The 18,813-nt window shown below is 38.9% G+C and overlaps 3 gene segments (V, D, J or C); all 3 read right to left on the reverse strand.

Moving 5' to 3' along the window:
• Positions 1-1,102: 1,102 nt before the first annotated feature.
• LOC116219543 lies at positions 1,103-18,085 on the reverse strand. The segment is given in 3 exon segments: positions 1,103-1,415; positions 17,898-17,907; positions 17,999-18,085. Coding segments are annotated over 3 exon segments (366 nt in total).
• LOC122133112 lies at positions 8,471-9,306 on the reverse strand. The segment is given in 2 exon segments: positions 8,471-9,060; positions 9,201-9,306. Coding segments are annotated over 2 exon segments (390 nt in total).
• Positions 13,312-14,334, reverse strand: LOC116219366. The segment is given in 2 exon segments: positions 13,312-14,018; positions 14,177-14,334. Coding segments are annotated over 2 exon segments (444 nt in total).
• Positions 18,086-18,813: the final 728 nt, after the last annotated feature.

Raw genomic sequence — 18,813 nt, forward strand, 5'->3', positions numbered from 1 at the left:
CTTCTGAGTTCTCCAGAGTCCAGAACCTTCTGAAGAGCTGAAGCCACACAAGAAGTTTTATATGAGAGGGAGGGAGAGGGGAGGGAGGAGGACAGACAGCTGGAGACAAGAGTTGATGAAGTAATTAGTGGATCATTCTGTGTCAAGCATTACATTACACGTACATTACATGACATTATTGAATGAATGTTATATTTTTTAAGGTTGTAATTACAAAATGTTTCATTCATTTAATTTCATTCATATCAATAAAATACTTGACATTATTGACTCCTACCTTCTATGAATTCAGAGTTATTATCAAAATGAATGAGCACATCCTACATATCGGTTAGATGCTTTCATACTGCAGAGAATCACTATTGCTTTGATTCTGTTTTAAATGTACACAACAATTCATCAGTATTGAAACATGGTTAGGGACATGAAATGGCCTTCCCTGATATGATAGTATGTCTGAATTATCCATCTTATGAGAACAAAGGCTGATTACTGAAAGACAATAGCTCACCCACCTGTACTGAATATAATGGTGATTAACACTAAATTACACTTTCATGCTTTTAGTAGAATATCTCAAATTTAGAATAATATTCTCTTCTCCTAATTTGAACAGAGACTTTGTACCTAGAATCAGTTAAAACGAATGTGCATGTAGGCCTACTGGAGTTGTTATCATTGTTTACTTTATTGTTTTGGTGTATGTTTTGTGGTACTACCATGGAATATGTTTTATTTTAATCAATTTCAACATAATACATTATTACTAAAAGATGTCATGACACATGGACTGACTTTTCCTGATGTGATATTATGCTTGCATACATTATCTGACTAATTTAAAGATGCAGTGAAGCCACAACTGATTCAGTTGCAGCTTCACTGTAATGAAAGAAATGTAACATTTTGATCTGATTTCAGGTGAATGAATGTTTCATTAAGTGGTGTTGAGTAATTCAGCGAAATGTCCCCATATTCTACATCTCTGACGCCACCTGCTGTTCAACATGGGGCAAACAAGGCATATGACTGTAAAACTGTGTTTTTAAACAGACAGTCACAGTTCAGTGCCCCTGTTTTCACTGTGAGTTTTTGTTCATCTCTCCAGACTCTTCTGTCACTGTGGGTGTCGGGCACAGTAATACACAGCAGTGTCCTCAGTCTTCAGGCTGTTCATCTGCAGATACACCTGGCTCTTGCCATCATCTCTAGAGATTGTGAACCGTCCCTGAATAGCCTGAGAGTGGTAGATATTAGAGCTGTATATGCTAGCGATCCATTCCAGCCCTTTTCCAGGAGCCTGTCTGATCCAAGCCAGATAGTAGCCGCTGATTGTTAACCCAGAGGCTGTGCAGGTCAGTCTGTGAGATCCTCCAGGATTAATGACCACAGGCTCAGATTCAGTCAGGGTCTGACCATGTCCATCTGAAAAAATAAAAACATGATAAGAAATAACGTGAGCAATAACACGTATATTATACCCCAATCTGTTTCTGTGTATTGTGGGATAATGGCTCCTCACCCGTTGAGTAGAGAGCCAGCAAGGTTGATAGAATAATAAAGTTCATGTCTAACAGCAGTGTGTGAGCATATGTGTCTTCATGACTGACTGTGTGCCTGAGGATATAAATACTCAAGGGAGTTTGGGTTTTGCATGATGTCTTCCTGATAAAGAGGGCAGAACAGAAAGATGTATGAATAAATGCTGGACATGTTGAATGAAATTTGTTAACAGAATTTCCTACTTAACCAGTGGTAGTTTACTTTACCACTTACATATTCTGCACTATCACTTTGCCCTTTGCACTTTCCAAACACACACACAAGCACAAGATCACTATATTGCACTACCCATCCTCACAAGCGCAAGAACATTATATTTTTTGCACTATCCACACGAGCAGCACAAGATCACTTTCATTCACATCACTAAAAGGCTTGACATTAATTACTTATATCTTCTTTGAATTCAGAGTTAGTATCAAAATTAATAAGCACATCCTACATATGGGTTAGATGCTTTCATACTGCAAAGAATCACTATTGCCTTGATTGTGTTTTAAATGTTAATCTACAATTCATCAGTATTGAAACATGGTTAGGGACATGAAATGTCCTTCCTTGACATGATAGAATATTTGAATTATCCATCTTATGAGAACAAAGCCTGATTATTGTGAGAAAATAGCTCACCCACCTGTATTGTATATAATGGTGAATAACACTTAATAACACTTTCATGCTTTTAGAACAATATCTAGAATTTAGAATAATATTCTCACCTCCTAATTTGAACAGAGACTTTGTACTTAGAATCAGTTAAAACGAATGTGCATGTAGGCCTACTGGATTTGATATCATTGCTTGCTTTATTGTTTTGGTGTATGCTTTGTTGTACTACCTTGGAATATGTTTTATTTTAATCAATTTCAACATAATACATTATTACTGAAAGATGTCAAGGCATATGGACTGACTTTTCCTGATGTGATAATATGCTTGCAAACATTATGTGACTAATTTAAAGATGCAGTGAAGCCACAACTGATTCACTTGCAGCTTCACTGTAATGAAAGAAATGTTACATGTTTGGTGACTACTCATCTGATTTCAGGTTAATAAATGTTTCATTGTGTGGTGTTGATGAGTAGGAGTTCATGGGAATGTCCCCGTGTTCTACATCTCTGTCGCCACCTGCTGTCCAAAGTGGGGCAAGCAAGGCATAAGACTCTAAAACTGTGTTTTTTCTAGGACAGTCACAGTTCAGTGCCCCTGTTTTCACTGTGAGTTTTTGTTCATCTCTCCAGACCCTTCTTTTACTGTGGGTCTCGGGCACAGTAATACACAGCAGTGTCCTCAGTCTTCAGGCTGTTCATCTGCAGATACACCCGGCTCTTGCTGTTGTCTCTGGAGATGGTGAACCTTCCTTCAACAGCTTTTGAGTAGTATTTGTGATCTCCACTTGGAGCTGATATATGTGACACCCATTCCAGCCCTTTTCCAGGAGCCTGTCTGATCCAAGCCATATAGTAGCCGCTGATTGTTAACCCAGAGGCTGTGCAGGTCAGTCTGTGAGATCCTCCAGGATTAATGACCACAGAATCAGATTCAGTCAGGGTTTGACCATGTCCACCTGAAAAAACAAAACATGAAAAGAAATAACATGAAAAATAACACGTATATTATACGCCAATCTGTTTCTGTGTATTGTGGGGAAATGGCTCCTCACCCGTTGAGTAGAGAGCCAGCAAGGTTGATAGAATAATAAAGTTCATGTCTAACAGCAGTGTGTGAGCACATGTGTCTTCATGACTGACTGTGTGCCTGAGGATATAAATACTCAAGGGAGTTTGGGTTTTGCATGATGTCTTCCTGATAAAGAGGGCAGAACAGAAAGATGTATGAATAAATGCTGGACATGTTGAATGCAATTTGTTAACAGAATTTCCTATTTAACTAGTAGCTAGTGAATGGGTTCACCTGTCAGTAAAGTACAAAATGTGTCCTTCATACCTAGAATGTATTTATGTTCTTCATTACCAAAATATTCTCATTCTATTGAAAGAGCTAGACTATTTGTGTGGGGTTGCAGCATGTTTGTCATGGTGTGGGTTTTGAGTACAGTAATACACAGCTGTGTCCTCAGTCTGGAAGTTCAGGCCTTGTAAGAATACTGTTTTAGTGGCGGTGTCTCTGGTGAAACTGATCTTGCTCTTTAATTAGTCTGTGGTCCCACAGCTTCCACCACCACCTATCCACCCAATCCATTCCATTGTTTTCCCTGCAGAGTGGCGTATCCAGTTGTAGTACTGACTAGTTGAAAACCCTGAAATCTTACAGGAGAGGGAGAATGACTCCCCTGGTTTCACATCCATATGACTTGGCTGGATGAGCTCAATACCATGAACACCTGTAAAGAGGATAGCAGGGAATTAGTGAAACAGTTCGAAATAATGATTTACTCTTTAGATTTTACTGATTTTATCTTGTGTCTTTAGCTCACAGGTAACGACTGCCAGCAGCAGCAGTAGAGATGTAGTCATCATGGTTATGATGAAAGCTGAGCTGCTCTTCTGAGTTCTCCAGAGTCCAGAACCTTCTGAAGAGCTGAAGCCACACACGAAGTTTTATATGAGAGGGAGGGAGGACAGAGAGCTGGAGACAAGAGTTGATGAAGTAATTAGTGGATCATTCTGTGTCATGCATTACATTACACGTACATTACACACATGAAATTATCGAATAAATGTTATATTCTTTAAGGTTGTAATTACACAATGTTTCATTCATTTAATTTCATTCACATCACTAAAAGACTTGACATTATTGACTCCTACCTCCTATGAATTCAGAGTTAGTATCAAAATGAATGAGCACATCCTACATATGGGTTAGATGCTTTCATACTGCAGATAATCACTATTGCTTTGATTCTGTTTTAAATGCTAATCTATAGTCTACAGTTCATCAGTATTGAAACATGGTTAGGAACATGAAATATCCTTCCTTGACATAAAAGTTAGTCTGAATTATCCATCTTATGAGCACAAAGGCTGATTATTGTGAGAAAATAGCTCACCCACCTGTACTGTACATAATGGTGAATAACACTTAATAACACTTTCATGCTTTTAGTAGAATATCTCAAATTTAGAATAATATTCTCACCTCCTAATTTGAACAGAGACTTTGTACTCATAATCAGTTAAAACGAATGTGCATGTAGGCCTACTGGAGTTGTTATCATTGTTTACTTTATTGTTTTGGTGTCTGTTTTGTGGTATTACCTTGGAATATGTTTTATTTTAATCAATTTCAACATAATACATAATTACTAAAAGATGTCATGACACATGGACTGACTTTTCCTGATGTGATATTATGCTTGCATACATTATCTGACTAATTCAAAGATGCAGTGAAGCCACAACTGATTCAGTTGCAGCTTCACTGTAATGAAAGAAATGTAACATTTTGATCTGATTTCAGGTGAATGAATGTTTCATTATGTGGTGTTGAGTAATTCAGCGAAATGTCCCCATATTCTACATCTCTGACGCCACCTGCTGTTCAACATGGGGCATACAAGGCATTAGACTCTAAAACTGTGTTTTTTCTAGGACAGTCACAGTTCAGTGCCCCTGTTTTCACTGTGAGTTTTTGTTCATCTCTCCAGACTCTTCTGTCACTGTGGGTCTCGGGCACAGTAGTACACAGCAGTGTCCTCAGTCTTCAGGCTGTTCATCTGCAGATACAGCTGGCTCTTGCCGTCATCTCTAGAGATTGTGAACCGTCCTTTAAAAGCCTGAGACTGGTAGATACTGGAGCTGTACATGCTAGCGATCCATTCCAGCCCTTTTCCAGGGGCTTGTCTGATCCAAGCCATGCGATAACTACTAAATGTGAACCCAGAGGCTGTGCAGGTCAGTCTGTGAGATCCTCCAGGATTAATGACCACAGGCTCAGATTCAGTCAGGGTTTGACCATGTCCACCTGAAAAAACAAAACATGATAAGAAATAGCATGACAAATTACACATATATTGTACCCCAATCTGTTTCTGTGTATTGTGGGATAATGGCTCCTCACCCGTTGAGTAGAGAGCCAGCAAGGTTGATACAATAATAAAGTTCATGTCTAACAGCAGTGTGTGAGCATATGTGTCTTCATGACTGACTTTGTGCCTGAGGATATAAATACTCAAGGGAGTCTGGGTTTTGCATGATGTCTTCCTGATAAAATGGGCAGAACAGAAAGATGTATGAATAAATGCTGGACATGTTGAATGAAATTTGTTAACAGAATTTCCTACTTAACCAGTAGTAGTTTACTTTACCACTTACATATTCTGCACTATCACTTTGCTCTTTGCACTTTCCAAACACACACACAAGCACAAGATCACTATATTGCACTACCCATCCTCACAAGCGCAAGAACATTATATTTTTTGCACTATCCACACGAGCAGCACAAGATCACTTTCATTCACATCACTAAAAGGCTTGACATTAATTACTTATATCTTCTTTGAATTCAGAGTTAGTATCAAAATTATTAAGCACATCCTACATATGGGTTAGATGCTTTCATACTGCAGAGAATCACTATTGCCTTGATTCTGTTTTAAATGTTAATCTACAATTCATCAGTATTGAAACATGGTTAGGGACATGAAACGTCCTTCCTTGACATGATAGTATGTCTGAATTATCCATCTTATGAGCACAAAGGCTGATTATTGTGAGAAAATAGCTCACCCACCTGTACTGTACATAATGGTGATTAACAATGAATTACACTTTCATGCTTTTAGTAGAATATCTAGAATTTAGAATAATATTCTCTCTTCCTAATTTGAACAGAGACTTTGTACTTAGAATCAGTTAAAACGAATGTGCATCTAGGCCTACTGGATTTGTTATCATTGTTTAAGGTATTGTTTTGGTGTCTGTTTTGTGGTATTACCTTGGAATATGTTTTATTTTAATCAATTTCAACATAATAGATAATTACTGAAAGATGTCATGGCACATGGACTGACTTTTCTTGATGTGATATTATGCTTGCATACATTATCTGACTAATTTAAATATGCTGTGAAGCCACAACTGATTCACTTGCAGCTTCACTGTAATGAACGAAATGTAACATGTTTGGTGACTACTCGTCTGATTTCAGGTTAATGAATGTTTCATTGTGTGGTGTTGAGTACTTCATGGAAATGTCCCCATATTCTACATCTCTGACGCCACCTGCTGTCCAAAGTGTGGCAAGCAAGGCATTAGACTCTAAAACTTTGAACGGACAGTCACAGTTCAGTGCCCCTGTTTTCACTGTGAGTTTTTGTTCATCTCTCCAGACTCTTTCATCACTGTGGCTCTCGGGCACAGTAATACACAGCAGTGTCCTCAGTCTTCAGGCTGTTCATCTGCAGATACACCTGGCTCTTGCTGTTGTCTCTGGAGATGGTGAACCTTCCTTCAACAGCTTTTGAGTAGTATTTGCTTGAGCCACTTGGAGCTGATATATATGACACCCATTCAAGCCCTTTTCCTGGAGGTTGTCGTACCCATGATATATCAGCACTACTATCACTTATCCCAGAGTAGGTGCAGGTCAGTTTATGAGAGCTTGCCGGTTTAATTATTACAGATGGCGACTCTGACAACGTCTGGGCCTCACCACCTGAAACAAACAAAAAGCTCACAGCTCAAAAGTTTGAAATGATAAAATGAAACTACTCTTTAACTCAAACTCTCCTTAAACATTTTTACCTGTCAAAACGGCCACAATTATAATCACACAGAGTATGAAATTCATCTTTGATGCTGGAAGTCGCTCTACTTCTTTCCATGCAGAATAGCTGATGTAGTGGAGAATCAGAAGATATAAATGTAACATCAAGCTCCTGATTTGCATCAGTGCCTCCTTTTAGCGGCTGAGGGTGGAGTTAGCCAGTAGAATCTGATGTTCACTGCCAGCATGACTCACACTCAGAAGGCATCTGAGTGGAAACATGAGATAATTGAATGCCATACCTGCCGTATTGTAATGTCAAATATCTGTACATACATGTGTCTGTTCCAGCCGTGCCTGAAAGGTGAAATGAGGCTTTTTGTGCTCTATAAAGGACAAATGAATGAGAGAGAAAGAAGAGAGCAAAACAACATTTCCTTTAGTTTTTAGTGAAATTGTCCTTCATAAATGTTTTCAGGTAAAACGTTGACTCTTAACTATGGGAGGTCATGCTTGAAACTACTTGAAATGATTAAAATCTAAATATTAGAAAGAATACATTGCATGTCATGTGTCATTGTTTATCAGGTGGAACTATGCAAAACTATATTATTTTTCTCCCACAAAGATAGCATAACCATAGCATTTCACTAGACATTTAGCTTGTCAGATTTGGTGTTTGTGTTACTAAATCAATCAATCAATCAATTCAATTTTATATAGCGCTTCTCTATATACCCGAAGTCGCTTTACAGAGTCCAGAGTCCAGTAGTCATACACACACAGTCATACCGGTGGTGGTAAGCTACCTCAGTAGCCACAGCTGCCCTGGGGCAGACTGACAGAAGCGTGGCTGCCAATCAGCGCCAACGGCCCCTCCGACCACCACCAACATTCATTCATATTCACACAATGCAATGCATGTCTTTATGATGGTGGGGGAAACCGGAGTACCCGGAGTAAACCCACGCAGGCACGGGGAGAACATGCAAACTCCACACAGAAAGGACCTGGAACGACCTGGAACGACCGGGATGCGAACCCAGGGCCTTCTTGCTGTGAGGCGACAAAAAAATCAATTGGGCAGGAATTTGTATGGAGAAGTATCTCTTTTTATCTTTCTGTGGGTCTCGAGTACAGTTACACAAAGCTTTGTGTGTGATTTTTCATTAGTTTAACTGTCTTAAAGATTTAGATCACTTATAAATATTCCCAAATTCATTTTATTTCATATGAGATTTTAACATCCAATCTTCAAAACAGCACAATCATTATAGGGTTTAGTGGAGATCAGTATTTAAATTCACCTCAAACTCACTCTAATCCCCTTTGCTGGTTTATATGCAGCCATGATTTAGTGAAAAATAATCTATCAGAGAGAGGGCTGAAGAGGAGAGAGTTGAGACTAGACTGCCCTCTGTAGACTCAAGAAGGAACAACAAGAAGAGGCCTCGTAGGCCACAACAACGTTTGTGCTTCAATCAGTCAAAACTGCCTGAGATGTTTTTGTACAGCTCTGTAGTCTCATGTGTGACTGTGGCTGTCGAGCGCAATAATAAACAGCTGTGTCCTCAGCTTTCAGGCTTTTCACTTGTAAATGCACTGTGTTGCTGTCTTTGGTGATGGAGAACTGGCCCTGGAGAGACTGGGCAAATGTACCAATATACCCAATCCACTCCAGTTCCTGTCCTGGTTTCTGACGGATCCAGTTCACATTGTAGCTGCTCATGGAAAACCCGGAAACAGTACAGGACAGAGTGACTGCCTCTCCAGGTCTCTTCACCACTGGACCAGAGGAGGTCAGAGACTGGCCATGAACAACTGAAAAAAACACACCACAATTGAATAAATAAAAATAAAAAAAATAAAGAGTAAAGATAACAAGTCATGAATAAATTACTCTACAGTCACATTTCAGCTGGACTGAACACTAAATTCTAATAGTGGTATCATTCACTCACAGGTTGCAGACCTCAACAGTATCAGCAGCAGGACTACAGGCAGCATGGCTGGTACTGGAGTGGAACAGGGAGGATCTAAATCAAACCTGCTATTCTCTTCCTCTGTGTGGAAATAGCTGATTGTCTGACTGCTGCAGTTTAAATAGGCAAACATTCAGCAGCATCTTTGCATCTATGCACACAGCTGCTCATGTCACGGGTATAAAAGACTAACACTTATCGTGCTGTTAGTGCAAAACTGTATGTGATCTGTGTGACATATGTTTTGAACATGTGTGTGATAATTGCAAGACAGCCAAAAGAGTTACCCAATCGACTCTCGGAAAAACACCAGGCTGAAAAGGCTTAAGCATGTCTGAACTTTATGGGACAGAAGAATGCATTAGAGTGGTAAATATTGCAGAAAATGTGATTAATCTGATTCCATAAAATTATTAAATGACCTCCAATATTACCAAGCAGTATTTAAACTAGTTGCACAGTAATGGCATGGCACACGAGGAGTTAAATAAATGGTTCATGAATGAACACTTTATTACTACAATAAAAGGCAAGCTGAAATGATACAAGTATTAACCAAAACTGAATGTAAGGTGTAAACCAAATGGATAAGTACAACTTTAAATAATAACAAGTGATTAAACTAGTTGGATGTCAATAAAACCAAATACCCGATTGCTGTCAAATGTAAAGAAATGAGACTAAACCAGAATTAGTGAATAAGATAAAGAGATGGGATGGGGAGAGATAAAGGGTAAATTAATAGAGAGAGAGAGAGTAAGATAGTAAGAGGAGGAGCAAGATAGTTAGAGTTGTGAGAGAGAGTGAGTTAGAGAGATATAGTTAGAGAGAGTTAGTTAGAGTGACTTAGAGGCCTAATATCTTACAACGGTTGGTTAAATACCATAATCTCCCAAATGAATTAATACGCAGTGTGTTTTTATATATGTGCTTAGCCTAGGTGAGGCGAAATCTGCTGAGCTTTACCTGAGTTGGAGTGTTTAGTATTTTGTGTTAGTGAATCCTGTTTTCTGTGTTACCCCTGTTCCTCTGGCTTGGCTCTCCCTAATAAACTCTGACACCTACTGACTCCATCTAAGTCCTGACGTCTCATGACAGGTGTTAGGGATGCAGGGTTTGGTAATTAGTTGAACTGCGGCCAGGCCATGCTAATATGTCTGATAGCACTCAATGCGTGGGGGTTGCTGTGACTGCACACAATGGAGGTCTTTTGATATGAAAAGATCAGAGAGAGATAATTTAATAAGAAGCCATTTGGATTTTTATTGTCTTTTCTGCCTGACATATTGTTGAATTGTATTGTGTGCAATAAACACGTTTAACCATTTAACCCCCTTTCTCTCTCTGTCTGTCTGTCTGTCTGTCTGTCTGTCTGTCTGTCTGTCTGTCTGTCTGTCTGTCTGTCTGTCTGTCTGTCTGTCTCTCTCTGTCTCTCTGTCTGTCTGTGTGAGTAAGTGTGTTCATGTGAACCCATTGTTGAATCAGTAACAAACAGCATCTGGTTTTTCTTTCAGATGCTTTGCTTAATGATGTGTACTGGTGTAGTTGTGTGAAGGAGTTTTTGTTCAGGTCATCTACATGGTCTAAACAGTGCTATACTGCCTCATGTCTTTGACCAGGGCTCGGCTCATGTGGTGAATCAGGAGCTGTTTTTGTGCAGCCTGGCCATTGCATTCAGTCACTGTGCCTGCCTACTGTCAGCAGTAACAGGGGCAGCAGCAGCAGCAGAGATGCAGGGGTCAGGGGTCATGGTGGTTTGTGTTGGAGCTGAACTGGTGGGGGCTGCTCTTCTGTGCTGGATGGAGATGAGACACACACACACACACACACACACACCTTCATATTAGGAGGTGACTGTTACTTGTTTTAAATATAGAAAAGAGTCCGAATGAAATCATGTTGAAATTAAGCAAATCACATTGTTGGTGTTTATTTTTTATCCAAAAGGATACATAGCTGAGTTGTTGATTATATTTCACATACGTATTCAATGTTGTGTAACGGTGAAAAGTTTATAAGAACACTGTAGTGATATATGGCATTCATCTGTTATCTGGGTCTCTGGACTATGGGTATACGCTGCCACCTGTTATTGCAGTTCTGTGAAAACAAAGGTGAACTTAAACGTCATTGAACATGTTTAAAAGGGGCTTATGGTGTTTTGTAGCAATGGAGATTTGTGGATAGGTAATGGACATCCTTTCTTTTGAAGAATTTGAAAAAAAAAATGTAAAACAGGATTTTTTAAAGACAAGTACTTTTTAAAAACTCTCTGAGTTGATCATATGATAGTCATGACTTCAATTTCATAGTTTGATTGTAGTCTTACGATGATCTGAGACTATAATGGTTGACACAATCCCTTTATTTCAATAATACTCATTATTCCATATGTACAGGTATATCAGCATGTGTGTTCTCTTGTCTACCAGCCTGTGGGCTTCATGACACTCATAGTGTGTGGACTATAGTTGTATTCAGGGTAGTTGCTGTGCTGAGTATGCGGTAGTTTGAACCTTAGTGATCTTCAGGCACAGTAATACATTTGATTGTTTTAGATTTCAACCAGTTTCAACAAACAATATTTCAGTTCTGAAGTATACTTTTAGACACATGGACTGTCCTTGATTATGATTGCATTCTGTAGACTAGATGATTTGAAATAGCTTAGCACCAAAATGACCTTATACAAAATGCCAATTTGTATATTTTAAATCTAATAACAATATCACATTGTAGGTAAATGTGCTATATGCATGTGGTAAATGTGTGTTTTATGCTATACAATTAGCAGAGTTGAGTGAAATATTTGTGGTTACGGTGACTATCATGACAACAATGGAATTTCTATCCTCTGTCCTGTTTAAGAAATGACTAATGCTCTTTTTGTTTGTTCTGTTTTTCTTAATAATTCATCTAGTTCGCTAACTGTTCATGCCTGCCAGGAATTTTTGTTGAAGTTGTTCATCATAATGTCTGTTGTTCATCTTAACTTGTTCATCATAATGTCTGTTGGGCACAGTAATACACAGCAGTGTATTCTCCGTTTTCTATGTTTGGTGTGTTATGTGTGGGAGGTTTTGGTACAGCATTGTAGCTTATTGTAATGCCGTGGGTAACGAGCGCAGTAATACACAGCTGTGTCTTCAGCCTGCAGATTCTGGCCCTCTAGAGTCAGTGTTTTACTGGAGGTGTCTCTGGAGAGGGTGAACTTGTTTTTCAAAGAGTCCTTGTAGTACAAGGTCCCAACAGTATTAACAAGCCCAACCCACTCTAGTGGTCCCCCCGAAGCCTGTCTTATCCATCCAGTGCTATAGCTACTGATAGAATATGAGACCCTACATTGGATGGTCAAGCTTTGACTGGGCTGGATATTCACAGAAGCTGGCTGATTGAGCTCCTCCATGTGGACATCTGGAACAACAAAAGGCAACACTAATGAGTTATGGCATTCAGTACAGAACATCTCAATCTATATAAATACCTATGGTTTGTGTTGAGCTCCTTATGATGAAGTGATTAAGTGTTACTCCAGACACTAATACAAGACATTCTAAAATACACAATAACTTGAATAAAACTCCAAGAGTTTCTATCTTTGCATCCTAAATGAACTTAATCAGACTCACATGTGGCAGCTATCAACAATAGCAGAAGCTGAGATGTACGGATCATGGTTTGTCATGCAGCTGAACTGATAACAGATGTTCTTCTCTGATGGCTGTAATTGAGGTGCACATTAACTGTCTATATGAGGAGGGGAGTGTGGAGGTAGTTTGCATAAGGGAACCCCTACTGGAGACACTCCCAACAGAGAATATTGATCACCTGTTCACTTGACTAGTCCGATGAATTATTACTGTGATAACAATATCAGGTTAATATAATTTTCATTCAGGTTTTATGTTGTTATTTTTTAAAGACAATAGATGGTTAGTTGGCCATGACTGCCCATATAAATGTTGAAGTAATATAACATAATGTGTCTATATATTACATATTACTAGTGCTGTCAAACGATTTTAAAAAAATGACGGCGTTAAAATGGGTTTGCGTTAACGCCGTTAATAACACGTTTAACTGACAGCACTACATATTACATTTTAAATGAATAACAACATTATGATCTACAGTGTTCTATCCTCTTAACTGGATTCAGTCCACTTGTGTTAATGCTTTTAAAGAGAGACATATATACTCGGGATTTAAACCATGGGAATATCATTGAATTGTACATTGTCTTTTCTTTTAAACATAACTGGGGCAGTTCACTTTGAAAGTTGCTGTTAATGAGTAAGGACTGGAATAAGATAAATACCATGGGTCGTAGAGGGGGGTACATTTACATTTAAAATTTCTTAAAATGTGTGTTGGCAAATGTTGGCAACTTTTTATGTTATATTAATATTTTTAGATTTCTATGTCTGGTGTGTTATGTGTGGGAGGTTTTGGTACAGCATTGTAGCTTATTGTAATGCCGTGGGTAACGAGCGCAGTAGTACACAGCTGTGTCTTCAGGCTGCAGATTCTGGCCTTGCAGGGTGACTGTGTTACTGGAGGTGTCTCTGGAGATGCTGAACTTGTTCTTCAGGGCATTATTTTCATATTTGGTTTTCTGATAGAGGAGTGTGTTGATCCAAACCAGGGGTTTCCCTGCTGCCTGACGAATCCATGCTGTTGCATAGTAGCTGCTATCTGTAATAGATGCCCCAGTCACTTTGCAGGTGATTGTCAGAGACTCTCCTGGCTTTACAGTCATGGAGCTGGGCTGGGTGTGTTCAAAAGCACAATCTACCCCTGTAAAACATCACATAGTTTTAAACATTTAAACAAATATAATCCATACAAAGTTCAAATTCCTTCTGAATAAATCAGTAACCAGTAACACCAATGAAATGAAATACAAGAATCTGTGCTGAAATTGCTTTTGAATGAATAAATAAATAAAGACCCACATGTCACCAGCACTAACACCAACAGCCAACACGTTTGTGTTGAGGACGATATGACTGGCATGGCTCGAGTGTGCTCCATGATCTGATGAGGAAATAAAAGTCACACAGGAGTATTTATACATGAAGGTTGGCAGTATTTGCATCCAGAGGAACATCTATTATTCATCATCTGTATGAGGGGAGCAGTGTTGGTATCATGCATCCAGTATATTAAATAAAATGCTGCTTAAATATTATGACTTTCTATCCGTAATGCTGCACTGATCACATTTACACAACATGAGAAGCCAATTTGGCTGATCAGTTTCAAGAGTGTTTCAAACAAATTCCTACAAACTAATTCCTACATAGGCTAATAACAAAAAGTTAATCACTGCTTTCTCACACCTCTGCTTAAGTACTGACTATAGCAGTCATAGTTAACAGTAACAGCACATCATATGTACTGGATAAACACTGTTCTTACTTTAATGATGAAGCTAGTTCAGCAATGCTGAGACAGAATCCTCACTGATGTGTAGTACTGACACAGCCATCATGAAATATGACTAATTTTATGTCTGAATTTCAGATAGTTTTGTGGTACAAAATCTACAGATGGTTTGGACAATGACAGGAGATTTTGAGTGTTACTGTTGTGAACAGCATGTCACACTACCGTGGGTTCACACTGCCACCTTGTGACTGTTGGTGTCATTTCTCACCACAGAAGCAGTTATGACAGAAATGTTTTTGTACAACAGACCTCAGTATTTGTGTGACAGTGATTATCTTGCACAGTAATACTCAGCAGAGTCCAGACCAGACAGGTTCAGGGACACCATGCTGCTGGGATTGTCTCAGGTGATCTCCATCTGTCCCTGGACACTCTTAGCATAGATGGAGCCACTAGCATCATTAGATATAATCCCCATCCACTCCACTGCTTTCCCAGAAGGCTGCCTGGTCCAGTGCATGTTGTAGCTTCCAAAAGCAAACCCAGATCCTTTACAGGAGAGACTGAGACTTTCACCAGGCTTCTACAGCACTGCACTGGAGGGAATGGACTCCAGGCTTTGACTTTTCACCCCTGATGAATACAGAGAGGAAGGAAATTACCAAACCAATTCTCTAGTACCAACCTAACACTGACAGGGTATACTGGTGAGTATCAGTATCAGTGAGAGTGTGTCCTTCATCCTGTGGGTGTTGATGGGAACTCAGCGGCAGCTCACAGTCCTGCAGCTCCACTTAAGTACTGGATGGACTCCCAGCACTGAGTTTGCATAATCATGTCAGGTAGGAGGGAGTCATGAAGGAGGCTACAATGTCATTAATGACCACATGCTGCATGTCTTTTTCTTTCCATTTGTTTGGATGGGAGTTTTTGTCAGACCATACAGCTTCTTACCGAGTCACCAGGACACTTGGCCTGGTTTGCCATGCCATGGAGATCTGATGAAGAGAGCAAAAACATCAGTTTCATTGTGGCCAAGCACAGGCAGGAAGTATGACATGGAAGTTCAGTGTTGTCCCAGGGTTCTGGCCACACTCACATGGCACACAGAGCAGAAGGATGATGGGGAGAGATAAGCTCATGGTCATGGTTGAAGTCCAGTCTGAGGGTCCCCCTACTGATAGAAAGCTGTGATCTTCCCTCTATCTGTCTCTGTGTCGGTGTGTTTAGCTTTTATACTAAAGGCAGTGATGGGAGTGGGTTTAATTTGCATAGTGTGTTGTGTTCCATTAATGGTTTAATCTTGGCATGATTTTTTTTTTAAATCTTCTGCATGAAATTATTCACAGAAAATGTATTTTTGGTGAGGATCACTTCTAGTGTAAAAACTGAATTGAAAAGGTAAATGTCTTTGTAAGCAAACAATTTCCTCAGATCAATTATCTGCCATTTGGCTGAATATCAAAGAAATACCAAAACTTGAAGTCTCTGCTTTGTTTAACAATCCGACATGCTGTACATGAGCCATGTATGAACATGAATGTATGAAGTCCATGCCACATCATTATCACGAGAATTAAGAAAATTATCCATGCACAAAAAACAACAAAAGAGTATTACCTGAAAGGGATCCTATGTGCTTTGCTCCCATTGGTAGAGAAAAAACTTTGACAATCCAATGTGGATATTACAGTGCCAATCCAAACTTTATATGCTATATTACACTCACACAAACACAGACGCACACACAAACACAGAGGCACACATGCTATATTATACTCACATACAATCACATACTCATACATGCTATATTTCACTCACACAATCACAGACACATACATGCTAGATCACACACACAAACATAGACGCACACACAAACACAGACACACACAAACACAGACACACACACAAACATTAGTTCAGTGTGATGATTGGTGCTTGAAATAGCTTATGGACCAGCCTCATTTTAATTCTTCTTACATTATTTCTTTTTTGCATACCTGGAATTCATGACCTCTAATATGTGCCGATTCAGAATGACCTAAAAAGTTTGGGCTAATCGGTCCTGATATTTAGATCACTCATAAACAGACTGTGTTCTCAATCGTTATCTTCTAATTACTTTCCTAAATGAATCAAGAATCCTTGATTTGTCCAAATTGGTTCAATGTTACAAAAGTATCTAAAACATAATATCAAAATATAATGAAAAGACTTCCCCAAACTTCATGCTAAAGGCAGTGATGGAAGTAGGTTTAATTTGCACAGTGTGTTGTGTTCCATTCATGCATTAACCCTTGCATGATAAAATGGAGTAATTTTACATACAATTCATTATAGGTGATATGAATAGATAGAAGCAATAAAACCTTCTTAGAATAAAGATAGAATAGAGTGAATATATGATAGTGAAAGTAAACCTTTTTGATATATTCATCAATGAATCAACCCTCTATTGCATAGTGTTGCCACATGATCATGAAATGTTAGTACGTCCCTTTTCTGCAGCTATGTGAAGGCCAACACCTGCAGGTTGAAGTATTATTCAGTATTTAGGCAAGCTTCCTTTAATTAAAACACTATCTGTGCTAAGAAACCAGTTCATATTTATCATCAAAACAAGTTCAGCTATAACAAGTCTTTTGTAAAATATTGAAAATATAATTCTTGCCATGTGGCAGCAACATGCATTTATCTAACTGATTTGTATCCATTCAACATTTAATGGTTGAAATGTTATAGGTTTACCTAGCACTGGGATACTATGGAGATATTTACAACTTTTGATAATATTTTAAAGTAAAAAAGCATTATTTATACTATTAAATAATCTGAGAAATAGGGCCTGCTTAATTGTGACTGTAAGAAACTATTTTGTGTTATTGTTCAATGTGGTAATAGATGAGATGAGAAATAGATGAGATTTCCCTGAATGATGTGGAGTTGCAGTGTTTTTGTACAGCCTGGCCATTGCATTCAGTCACTGTGTCTCTCGGGCACAGTAATACACAGCTGTGTCTTCACTCTTCAGGCTGTTCATCTGTAGGTACAGCTGGCTGCTGGAATCCTGCCTGGAGATGGTGAATCTCCCTTGGACTGACTGGGAGTAATATATAGGGGTGCTACTAGTGCTAATGTATGAAATCCACTCCAGCCCTTTTCCAGGGGCTTGTCTGACCCAATTCATGGGATAACCACTAAACGTGAACCCAGAGGCTGTGCAGGTCAGTCTGTGAGATCCTCCAGGATTAATGACCACAGGCTCAGATTCGGTCAGTATCTGACCCCCCCACACCTACAAAACAATGAGAGATAAAAGACAATCTCAAAACCGAATTTGATAAAAATCCAAGATGAAGGGAAGCATTGATCAAGGGTAAGCCTACCTGTTAGACAGACAGCCAGTAAAAGAAGCTGTGTCAAATCCATGGCTGAATGGTACATGGTGTCAGGGTGTCACAATGATCTGATTCTCAAACTTGCTTCACACACAGATATATGGAGAGAGGTGATCTTTGTGTTTTGCATTGGCCACTCCTATTTGGACTGATGAAACACCACCAGAGTTTAAATGGCCAATATCAACATGAAGGTGCTCTTGGTTAACGACTCCAGTTTTTCTGTTTTCTTATGTTCATTTGCTGAAATCTATTTGACGTGATGAGAAGTGTCATCATCTCAGATCACTAGACATGCGTGACACATTTTAGGCCATGGCCACTTTCACAAACTCCGTTCCTTTTCACGACATTTTGAATGGTGATTGAAATAAAAAGAAAATGTAGTTACAAAAATAGAAAGCAGAAAGAGATGAAATAGGAAAATAAGTGATGAAGCGAGCGGTAAAGGTGTGATTTTAAAGCACTAAGTGGGCGGAGCCTGGCCAAAGTTACTTAGTGAAAGGTTTGGTTAAAGCCGAACAATAGCATTGCCAAGCAATCCCTTTAAACTGACTAAATTACTACGTAAGAAAATGGCATCATCACCATGGGTTCAGAACAGTATTACAAGGAATAAACCTCATGCTTCTTCCCTTCAAACTGACTATATTGACTGACTTTATATATACATATATCCCCAAATATACATATATATATATATATATATATATATATATGCCTGAAGACATTTAGCATATGGGGATATGTGTATATACTGTATATATACTGTATATATATATAAGCATTTGGGGATATATGTA

This window comes from Clupea harengus, chromosome 1, assembly GCF_900700415.2.
Source record: "Clupea harengus chromosome 1, Ch_v2.0.2, whole genome shotgun sequence".
Taxonomy (NCBI): domain Eukaryota; kingdom Metazoa; phylum Chordata; class Actinopteri; order Clupeiformes; family Clupeidae; genus Clupea; species Clupea harengus.